Below are 12342 nucleotides of genomic sequence, written 5' to 3' on the forward strand. Positions count from 1 at the left end.
ATACTAGTCAAACGGTCAAAGAAGGAAATGAATTATATTTTTAATGATATGATTTTTTTTTTCTTTATTATTTTCTACTTTTGGCAAGAGAAACACACGTACCACTTTATGATTTTAAAATGTTAAAATTTTCAATTTTTATTTTTAAATGTGAAAAAATAGCATTGGACTTTGGTAATCCTATGTACTTAATCAAATTATTCCTATATAAGGTATAGATTTACAGCCTATTTCTTATGGGATTTGGATCTTTTATACTTTTGTAATGCATTGTCACGACCTACCTAACACGTCGATTTTGCACATTCTTCTTTTTCGGGTTCACCTCTGTTGGGATTCAGTGTCCTCGTTGGTCTGACCGGTATGAACTTGTGCGCGTCTCTCATTTTTTTATTGGGGAATGACTGATATAATTTGTCATAACCCACTTCACACTATGTAAATATTTTATGCTTTGCAAATTGACACTTACCATTTTTTAAAATGCTTCTACAAGTATAATGTCAATTTAATCTGCACCTATTGGGACGGGTTGCGCAGGGTTCCAAACCTGCCCTGTTTAGTAAGTATTATATATTTTATATTATATTTTTTTATTTCTTACAATCAATTTAAATTTTAACAATAAATTTGTTATTATAATTATTAAATATTTGATTATACTAAAAAGAATTTACAAAATTTATCTTAAACTTGTTTAAATCTGAATTGTTTTTGCTTAAAAAAATGTATATCGGGACTCTTCATACCCGTCCCGATTTCGGGGGCCTTTTTAAATATATATATATATATATATATATTATTGGTGAAATAAGTTTGGAGAAAAAGTGCATATACCGAAAGGACATCCTACCGACAAATTTATTCACATGTAAATATCTTGATTTTCTCTATCAAAAAAAAGTAAAACGTGATGAGAAAAGTACGATCGCAGCCGTCCATGCAATACTGCAGCCGTCCGATGCAACACTGCACCGCACCGGATCCACTCACAGGTTGGCTGATGCACTACGTTTTCCTCCCAAAAAAAAAAAAAAAAAAAAACACTTAAAAGCCAAATCGCCACCTGGACTCTCTCGTGTGGTCCAAAGCAGTGAATGTGGAAGGAAAGACAAAACTCCTTCAACTTTCTGCTGCCATTGTTCCATGAGATAGTTAGAGAGAGAGAGAGAGAGAGAGAGAGTTCCACGTCTCACAAGGCCTTAGATTGTTGAAGCCCCGAGCCCCCCAATAAACAAATTTGCAAAACTTGGATAGTTAGGGAGAGAGAGTTAGCACACGGCTCACGCCAGCGTCTCAAAATGACAAGTTGCATTCCATCATTAATAAGTATCAGCAACCCTCCTGATACTACTTGTTATAGCAGTAGTTCCATTTTCCAACTTCCCACTTGTTTTAAACCTACACCACCAATCCTTCGTCTCTCTCCTCTCTGTTCCTCTTCTCTCTCAGGTAACATTTCCTAATCTCTCTCTCTCTCTCTCTCTACAAATATCTATATCTATATATATATCTATCCGTGCTCGCGTATACATGTGTGTGTCTATGTGTTTTTATATATTGATCTGTGCTATTGGTTTGTAATTTTGAAACTTGGTTGAACTTTGTGATTTCGAACGATTTTGATTTGTAGATAATTCTGATCTTGGATTGTTTTGAAATGAGGTTTGTTTTGCCTTTCTAATTGGAATGTGTGACCATTCCGTGGTTATCATTTACCTTGATCTCGGTTTTGTTGCCTAATTCTGGATTTGTTCTTCTTAGAGCGACGAAGAAGTATCTCATTTCTTTCTAAAATGCATGTGATTTTGTATAAATGTGTCTGTCTGTATGTATATATATATATATATTTGTAGTTTGTGGAGCTTTTACATAATCCACTTGCCATCTTGAACATATATACTGGTTTGTTATTCTGAATCTGTAAGAGGATTTCCTTCTTTTATGAAGATTGCCATTTGATAGGATTTTCTTAAATGCACCATGATTTCCTTAAATGCACAATGATTTGCTATGACCCAAATTTTGTTATATAAAAAATGTCGGAGTTTGATTATGGCAAGATTAGCATTGATGATGATGACAGGCACACAAAAAGGACGTGGCCGCACTATGGTTTGTCCAAATCAGATTTTAACTAAAAAATAATATGATTGAATGATCCTAACCACCATCCCATTAATTTCTTTCTGAAAACTGAGGTTAAGTGGTACCTACTCATCAATTTCATTTTTAGGTTAAGTGGTAGCTAGCTAGTCACCATTCCCATCAATTGCTTTCTAAATTGAGGTTAAGTGGTAGTTAGTCGTCAATTTCATTTTCAGTGTTAATCCCTTTTGAAATTATCTTCTAAGGCTTGATATGAACCCAAAAAAGACACAATGGTTTTGTGGTTTTAGCTTATTTTTGCAAAATGATGTGCCCATAATTTATGATGCCAACTATATATATATTTTTTCTTAGTTGATGCCAACTATATTGTTGAACCAAATTATTATACTCGTTAGTATTAGTTGAGCTGATTCACTATATATATCTAGATCGTCTAGTTTATAGTGATGAGTTTAGTAATGTTTTGCAAGATGCAACTAGCATTTGCTAGTGGAATTGTATTTGCATATAAAATTTTAGTCACTGATCTAATTCAAAATAAAAAAACTTCAAAAACAGAGTTTCACAATAAAGTAAACATGGTCATATATTGTTAAGAGTTTTGACAATGTAATTCTAGCCCACTGCTTCTACGTGACCAACAAGGCATGCAACAAGTGTGATTATATATTTACCATATTGATTTTTTACTACTTAGAAGTTTTTCCATTCTTCTCCTCTCTACCAAACCTCAAGTACAAATCTCGACTCATCTTTAACACAAACCAATTTACTAATAATTCACCATCCTAATCAATAGGCTACAAAACCATCAGTAGCCTACTTTCATTGAAATTTTAAATAACTCGGATTGCGTAAAATAAACTGCATCTTAATTCAAATATATTTAAATAAAAGCATCCATGACATTCACGCAATAAATATTGAGGAATAGACCCTATAGTTCATTTCTTATTTGAATAGTGTCTCCAAAGAGAGTGTACCAAAGAGAAACTCCACCAGAGTGCACACAAAGGGGAGACAGATTATCATTTTCTTAGACTTGTAAAAATTCGGCCTGCAATGATGTGGTAATTCTAGGCTCTAGCTCGGACTTTTGTGGATCCATTTGGGTCAGTGAATTTGAAAATTAGAAGCAACAATTGTGATTATATCAGGTTCATTTAAAGTAACTCACTCACAATTGAACTATTAAAATTAACTAGGAAATCCATCCTCAATTTATAAACTTTGGCAAGAAGCTCCCACACCCATTTTTGTCGACTTAAAAACTTGATCCGCTTGACTTGTATGACTGGTCCAATGGTTTGGTGATTTGCCAATTAAGAAGGCCCACCCTCTACGTAAAAATTAACATCCAAAACATTGAAGATGCTAGAAGAGAAAAACTGTTAGAAAGAATCCAAATCCTGTTAGATAGATCTCACAGGTCTTCTAACGTTGGTCCTGATTTATGAATCCAGATCCTTTTCGCACTAGACGATCCAGTGCACTGGGAGGGTGGAAATCACCCACAGGTAGTGGGGTCCACTATATATCAAGAGTGATCTCATATATGCTGAACTGTCCAATGCACATGAGATGATCAAATTGCTAATATATACACACACACACATACATAATGGACTTGGACCCTTATGTATGTTGAGGGACCAATTAACACATGGCGCACGCTAGTGTCTTACAATGACAAATTGCATTAACTCTTTTCCATTAATAAGTATAACCACCCCTAATATTTATAGTACCATTTTGGCATTTTCAACCTCAACCCCATTGCATTAGAACTCCAACTTCCCTCTTATTTTAAACCCACACCACCAATTCTTCGTCTCTCTGTTCTCTGTTCTCTGTTCCTATTCTCTTTCTGGTAACACTTCCTAATCTCTCTCTCTCTCTCTCCCTCTATATATATATATATATATATATATATATATTTATATGCCTGTGTATTTTTATTTATTGATCTGTTCTATTGGTTTATAATTTTGAAATTTGGTGGAAGTTTATAATTGATTGGTTGGATCAATTTTGATTTTTAGTGACTTTGATATTAATTATTTTGAAATGAGGTTCGTTTTGCTTTTCTAATTGGAATGTGTTGGCAATATGGGGATTCCTTCGACTTTTTTGTGCTAGTTTCTATATCATGTAGCATGATCTTGGTTATGTTGCTTAAGTGACAAAGAACTCTTGTATTTCTTAGTAAAATGCATTTGATTTTGTATAAATGTGTATGTATGTATGTATGTATGTATGAGTGTATATATATATATATATATATTAGTATTTTGTGGAGCTTTTACATAATCCACTTGCCATCTTGAACAAACTGGTTTGTTATTCTGAATTGTTGTTGTATTACATATATATTCTAGATTTTTGAACATTGCAATTTGGTTGGATTTCCTTAAATGCACCGTGATAATTTTTTTGCTCATGCACAAAGTTAATTCACATAAATCTTTTTCTTTTTATCTTAAGTCTTCGGGTTAGACCTTTGTATTCTCAGCTATCATATTCTTTCATGGTCTAAATGCATGCTTTTAAACCTCATATATCACTTACTTTGCCTTCTAATATTTCCTTCTAGCACCCTCTTTAAGGAATTCATTTATATATTTTTTTTTCTCTGAACCTGAAATTCGGATGTGTGGTTATTTCCTTTTTAATGCTAATGTCATGATTCCTTCATCTACTTAGCATTGTCCAAAGCTGCTCATTTGTTACCTTCTTAATAACCTATTATTTCTTTTATGTCACATGCAGACATGGATGTCACTGCAGGACCAAGTTTGTACCCGCTGCACCGCTGTAAAACTATTCACCTGGTCCGTTCCAATTTTGTATCTTAATTCTCATTTCTGTTTTGAATGGTAGAACAAATCTTGCAGTTTGTGGACTTGACGCTGAAACATAGTTTATCTCGATGCTCGTTCTTGCGTTAAAATTTGCATTGCCAAAGGAATTTTGGTTCTGATAAATAATACATATAGGTGAGGCATGCACAAGGAATTCACAATGTAGAAGGTGAAAAAGACCACAAAGCATACTTGTCTGAGGAGCTTATGGATGCACAACTTACCCCTCTTGGCTGGCAGCAGGTACTCAGTCTGATATGGTCTACTTCACTTTGTTAATCTTATAACATTATTCAAATATTGTCCTTAGTAGAAACATCTTTTAATCAAAGAGAATTTACTGAGAAATTTTGCTGAACCCTGTTTTTTGTTTTTTCTATTTTTCGTGTGGTATATTCTTGACTCAAATATTCCCTTTTTATTGAAAAAATATTGTTTCATAATAGCTTTGTGGTATTGTTACAGGTTGATAATCTGCGCAAGCATGTCAAATCAACAGGACTTTCCAAGAAAATTGAACTAGTCATCGCCTCCCCATTGTTAAGGTATTAACTGTCACAATTTCTGATTCTTGTTGAATCTTTTACATTGTAATTAAGATTTGCAATGAACTGAACCAAGTGAGTTAAGCCAAGCAGTTAGCTGTTTGCTTAGCCAAAAGTGAGATGCTGTGCTGTAACTACAGAATTGAAGTGAGTTGGGGAAAGCGATTCATGATCAAATGGTAAAAAGCAGCAGTAGTATGTATAGAGTATCAGAAGATAAAAATAGCCCATTCCAACAATTTTCAATCTTTATCTATAATTTTGGTAAGTGATTAAATGCATTATGAATAGAGGAAGATTGACATTGTACCATATATCATGTTACAAACATCTTAACTAACTTGCTGATTCACTTTTTATATTATTAAATTGGACTGAATCTGCTGCTCAAGCCATGACAACTGATCTAAACAAGTGCATACTAATAGATTGCAATTTACTTGAAACTAAAAGGAATTAGCATGCAAAAGCTGCCAACTTTTGATTTCCTTCAAACTGAAAGGTGCTCCTAGGGGTGGCAAAATTCGATATGATCCCGCCAACACGACCCAAACACGACAAGAAATTAACATGCTTGAGCTGACCTTAATCATGTTCATATCAACTCATTTATCCATTTAATTAATCGTGTCATGTTTGTGTTTTGGGGCTCTACCCGTTTAACCAGATTAGATCCATTTAATTAATCGTGTTAGTTTAATGCGATTAACCTATAATTTGTGTCTAAATGTATAACATTTGGATGGGGAGCTACCTGTGTCTGCCTGTGTAAATTTGAAAGATTTTTTTGTTTGTATGATGGTGTTTTCTATTAATGTTATTCATTTCTTTGCTGGAATATTGTGATACCATTGCGAATTTTTATTTAAAAAAAAAGTCAAATGTTACACTTTTTTTTGTTCTTTGGCAAGAGGGTCTTGTATACCTTCTTCATGTTTTCTTGTTCTGATATTTTTTTATAAGTTATCGTTTACTTTTTAAGAAAACTGTAAATTTCATGCTCAATTTATATTGTTAAATTGTAGAATGCTTTTGAAGGAATAATCTTTTCAATAATTCATTTTTTATAATTTAATCCGACCAATGTTTTTTTTCTAGTTTTTATTTTTTTATTTTTGCAAAGTGGAATAGGTTGAGTCTTTAGTATGAATCACTTTCTTTGGCTGCTCTTTTACTCATTGCAGTCTTTTGATGGATTTTACATGTTTCAATTGCCTGAAGTGGTGTAATATAGGTTATGATTATGGCTTCATTGTAGGACCATGCAAACGGCTGTTGGAGTTTTTGGAGGTGAAGGTTACACAGATGGGATAGATGTACCTCCACTAATGGTGGCAAATGCTGGGTATAGTGACCATCCTGCAATTTCAAGTCTAAATTGCCCACCGTTCATAGCAGTGGAGCTTTGCAGAGAACATTTGGTATGTAGCGTTTAATAAAGGTTATGAAATTGCGTGGAATATTTATTTTTTTAATCATGTATAAAACTTGTGAACTCGTGAAATGAAAATTTCAAATACCCCCTTATTCAGCTGTATGTGTGGCCTGAAGATACCCACCCAAAAGTAGATTACACAAAAAGAAATGAACTAAACAACTCTTGATATTGTTAGTCTTCCCCTTGATGTATGTTGTATTTTCCCTTTGATTACCTCCTTTTGTTGATGTCCTGAAGTTCTCACTGGAATAGTTAGTGTGGGGACGTTACCTGTTGAGAGATGTCTTGTTACTTGAGGCATCAGTTTAGGATGGTGCTTATAGTGTGTTGATGAAGACATGTTTTAGATTTAAATTAGATAGGATGGCATCAGATGTGGAACAGAACTCCAATTGGTAAGACTGATTTGATTCTAGTTGAATGGCCTGCAAGTGGATGGCCAAAAGGATGGGAGGAATGGCATTATAACTAAAGATAACAATAATCTTTGAATCCTCTATTTTTCCTTTTTGAAGTTCAGTTAGACACTGTTAATGTCCTTTGACTTGTTGACATACAACTTCTAGACAATTAGTTGGTGATGTTTCAAATTTGGAATAATGAGAATTCAAAATTATTGCCAAAAGGAAGAAAAAGAAAGAAAATTTTAGAATTAAAAAATGAGAAGTGATAGGTCTTCCGACCTCAATTGCCGACTCCTCCTCCGAATACAATGTGGTTGGGAATGAGTCGAAGAGAGAGATGTTTACGGGATTTTTTTTAAAGAGTTCCAACGTGATTCAACCACGTTGTATTCGGAGGAGTCGGCAATTGAGGTTGGAAGACCTGTCATATCTCTTAAAAAATATTTATTTTTGATTCTCAATATTTTTAATACTATTAGACATTTAGAATATTAAAATGAGCTATAACCTACGTGTAAGAATCGGTATCTCTAACTTATTAAAAAAGAATATCGCTCACAAACTACTTATGTGGTTCTTATATGGTGCACATCAAATATCGCGTGTTTTGGATATTTGATCAATGGCTTAACATATCTCTTCATAAAATTTAAAAATAAAACTCTAGTTTTGAGTTTGAATAAAAAAAAATAAGACTTGCTTTCAATTTTCAATCAACTTCTTGTTTGGTATTCATGACTATAATTTCTACACAAGTTGTTGTGTAATATAAGGGTTGTCACTTACCAAAAAGAAATATAAGGGTCATCATTCTTTCATTAGATAGAATTCAATTCTACTTCTCTGTAAAGTTATGTATTTCTTTTTAATGTTTGATTTTTCAAGAATTTCTCTTAGATTCAAACCCATAGCACTAGCAGTATACCATTTTCCTTTTTTCACATGCCCGAATTATTCATTCTATGTTAATCCTAAAAGTGGAAGATTAACTAGTTTCTGCATCTGGATTTGTTGATCTTATTCAATATCAATGCCAGTTATGTGTGTGTGTGTGTGTGTTTGTGTGTTTATATTTATACCTAACATGCAACCTCTCCATCTCTCGGCCCAAGAAGAAATTCTTGTTGGTGAATTGTTGGATATCCAAGATGAAAACTTTAGATTTTTGTCAGGAATGTCAAGTCAATGATTAGTTCCCTAGTTTTCAATTATGGTAAATTTTTAAAAATGTTGATAAATCAACTTACTACAAATTTGGAAAATATATGTAATAGAAATAATTTAAGAGTTTATATAAAACCTATTGTTTGTGGTGTTGAGTCACTTGAGTGTGAATGTGTAGTTCTGTAGAAGGCTGTGAATGTATTTCTTTATAGCATCAAAGTTGAATTTTGCAGAAGTACTAGTACTTGTAGATTTTGTTGATGTTTGTAGACTTGACAAACGTGTTCTCTCTCTCTCTCTCTCTGTGTTGGTGTGGAGAGTAAAATTGCCTACTCTTTTTAACATCTCAAAATAGTTCTATTGAATGCTTCCAATCTCCAAGCAGTCACTGCAGTTGTATGTTATAGACATTGAAAGCAATTATATGAATGGTATAATTGTAATTGACAGTGTTTTTTATTTCTTTTTTCCCATTAAACAAATATATGCTTATTTGCTTTAGATAGTCGTTTCTTGGTGCTGTTAAAATGGTATTTGTGGTTTTCATTTTTTATTTTTATTTTTATAATTCTAACACACTTTTAAAATTACTGTTGGTTTGGTTAAGTAAAGCCAAGTACATCATTAAGCTATGTCTATGCTGCCATGCAGCATGTGAATATATGTAAGTGCTGCATATCATGCAGGACCTTTTCATTGCAGTACTTGTATGACAGAAACAAGAATTGTTATATACTATTGACCTCAGCACACAGTTCCTGATATCCAATTTCTCACATAAAGAAATAAGTGGAACACGTAATAAATAGAAGTTCTCAGTCTTCTGATCTCACTCTTTTTCCTTTCTTAATTGACACCTAAATCCTTGAATAGCTAATTTAATGTTGTCGTTTTAATGCAGGGAGTTCATCCATGTGATAAGAGGAGAAGCATTAGCGAGTATAAGTCTCTTTTCCCTGCAATTGATTATTCACTGGCAAGTACTTGTCCATAATTGTTATTTAATCTGCTAACAATTGGTCTCGACTTAATTTTATTTTTATTTTTAATTATTATCTTCAGTCAGTTGGAACATGCTCTGGTTGTTGGAAATCATTTTTCATATAATAATTGAATTTTGTTTAGATAGAAAGCGATGCTGACATTTTGTGGAAGGCTGACGTTAGAGAGAAAAATGAGGATCTTGCTGCCAGGGGAATGAAGTTTTTGAACTGGTAATGGCTTATCTATTGCACCAAAATGTGTAGGACTGAAAGTTATTGCAAGACATATATCAAGTGCTCAATTCTTGAAATTGGTTTTATCAATCTCAGGAAAGACAAAACAGCTTGACCGTACTTAAACACAAGTTCTAACATGGATCTGAAATATTGATTTTTATTTTTATTTTTTAGCTAAACCTTTACCTAAAGTCACTCTGAAGATGTATGGGTGACATAAATGAGTTACAGGATGTCATAACTGGTTTGTGGTTTTGTATTGCATTAACTGACTTATTAAATCCCAGCTTCCATTGCATAGGTTGAGTTTACATTGCAATTTTCTTTTATATTCTTAGCAGTTGGTTGTTCATTAAATTGAAATATTTAGTCAAGTATTAGATGGCATATGAAACAGTCTAATTCGTTAATTACATTATAAAATATATCATTGCTATAGAAGTTCCAACTTTTTTTTTAACATCATTCTGTGACTATATTGGGCCTTCAATTGCTATGGAGAATCAAACGGAATTTTAGGTTTTGGAACATCAAATGCTGTCTTACATATTTAACTTGTCTGGTGGCACACTTTCGCCCGATCCCTTGCATTTCCTTTTGCCGTATCTTTCTTTCCTTTTTTTTTTTTTTTTTTGTTTCCATGTATTGCCTTACTGTAATTTCTGTTGAATAATATGTGCCTAGACATTTATTACACCCATTGGCTACTTGTTTAACGGCAAATGAGGGCTGTGAGTCTGTGACGGGATCCTTTGCAATTTTTCTTTCCTGTTGTCTTAATATTTATTTTTTTGGAAAATGTGGTCTAGGTTGTGGACAAGGAAAGAGAAGGAGATCGCAGTTGTTACCCACAGTGGGTTCTTGATTCATACGCTAAGTGCATTTGGAAAAGATTGTCATCCTTTGGTGAAGAGTGAAATGTGCAAAAAGTAAGTGTTCTGTTGGCTTCTTTAGTTTCAATTGATACTGAATAACTGGATATATGTGCTGGCTGATCTCATCCAAACACTAACAACCAACTAGCCTTGAAAATAGTCAATTCAAGTTCAGATATGCATTTCTTTTTTCTCGTTGTTTTAAGAAAAAATTCTGAAAATTTTTCTTTTAAGTATTCCTCTTTGGCCACAAAAAGTTGTCTAGTACTGTTGTTTCATCTTTAAAGAATTGAGTGTGAAAAAACTTTTTATTTATACTAAATACCATACCATCCACTGATAATTGAGCAGAGGCTATATGAATCCTATGTTTCCATTCCGCTCTGTCTGAGGCCATATCTTGATCAATCCGCATGTTATCAAACAACAACACTTACTCACATAAATCAAATGTTACGAAGTTCCTCCAATGGTTTTGAATGGATAATGGATATATCATTTCTTAATTGGTGGGACCAATTTGGCCCTTTCTCACCATCTTCACTTTCGGAATCTTTTGATCTATGCATAGATCTAAATAAATCCCAAACTTGGAATTTCCTTTTCTGCAATTTGTGGCAGAATTTGTCATTCATTTTATTTTAGCTTGGCTATTTGTCATTATCACTCGACGGTAAAAACCGTTTTTGGCTGGTTGCCCCAGTTTTCAATAGGTATAAAACGAAGCCCGTGTACAGAGGGTAATGAATCAATCAACACACATTATTCATTTGCATGAACACTGAAAATCATCAGTCTGTATAGCTAATTGTATGTTTTCCGCATTCTTTTTGTTCAGCTTTGCTAATTGTGAACTTCGGTCACTGGTCCTTGTTGACAGAAGGTACGTCATTGGAAAATCTAGAGAATTTGCTCCTTTCTTTTCTTCATGACACTTCACTTATTTTCTCCCATTCTGCAGTATGATAGGGTCGGATTCTTCAACAACTGATTATCCTGGGAAAATTCCTTGTGGACCCGATCTTCCAAGTGATGTCGCGAATGAGAAGTATCCAGATGGTGATGTGACTAAATAAACATCTTTGGTAATGGTGGGAAATAGTGATTCTGGAGCTGATATTCGTCATGATATACCTCTCCAAAATAATCTGCTGCCATAGTTCCATCTTATAATATGAATGCCATTTTCTTTAGGCATTTCCAAATTTTTTTATTTATAAGGTTGGATAAAAAAGGCATGTAAAAGTAATATGGTATTCGATTCTTTTAGATGATGACATGGTTAGCATTTTATCAACCTATGTGTCTTAGTACACTACTATATGAATTAAAAGGCTGTGCCCTTAAGGGTCACCTGGATTTCGGATTGTTAATTTGTTTGTTCCACTTTTTGAGAATTCATTACCGTGTATCCACAGAAATTGGAATCTGGATAGTGAAATTACATGCTTTCTATAAACATGAAAGATGATGTAGTAAAGCTTCTGGTTTTTCATTGTGACGATTAAAGAACAAAACGTATGCATGGATGATCATTAAGAGCGACCAACGGACCAGCGGTCTAGCAGTATCAAGCTCTTACCTCTTAAAAGGAGTTCAGGTTCAAGCCTCGATAGAGGCGCTCTTACCTCCTAAAAGGAGTTCAGGTTCAAGCCTCGATAGAGGCATGTGTGCGTGTTTATCAATTAGGAAATATATAGAGTGAATCAGTAAATGCATGCGT

At 33.6% G+C, this 12342-nt stretch overlaps 1 protein-coding gene across 1 annotated transcript; it reads left to right on the forward strand.

Annotated features, from left to right (window-relative positions):
• Window positions 1–1158: 1158 nt before the first annotated feature.
• On the forward strand, window positions 1159–11992 carry LOC132274077 (phosphoglycerate mutase-like protein 1). Its single transcript, XM_059775236.1, has 10 exons — window positions 1159–1452; window positions 4882–4943; window positions 5109–5216; window positions 5439–5518; window positions 6777–6939; window positions 9426–9504; window positions 9654–9738; window positions 10554–10673; window positions 11458–11502; window positions 11581–11992. Exons 1-10 carry the CDS (start codon window positions 1302–1304, stop codon window positions 11693–11695), a joined length of 1008 nt encoding a protein of 335 aa, XP_059631219.1. The 5' UTR covers window positions 1159–1301; the 3' UTR covers window positions 11696–11992.
• The last annotated feature ends 350 nt before the right edge of the window (window positions 11993–12342 follow it).

This window comes from Cornus florida, unplaced genomic scaffold, assembly GCF_030987335.1.
Source record: "Cornus florida cultivar Cherokee Brave unplaced genomic scaffold, ASM3098733v1 CherokeeBrave_3.0.0_Hap2_Chr09, whole genome shotgun sequence".
NCBI classification, from domain to species: Eukaryota; Viridiplantae; Streptophyta; class Magnoliopsida; order Cornales; family Cornaceae; genus Cornus; species Cornus florida.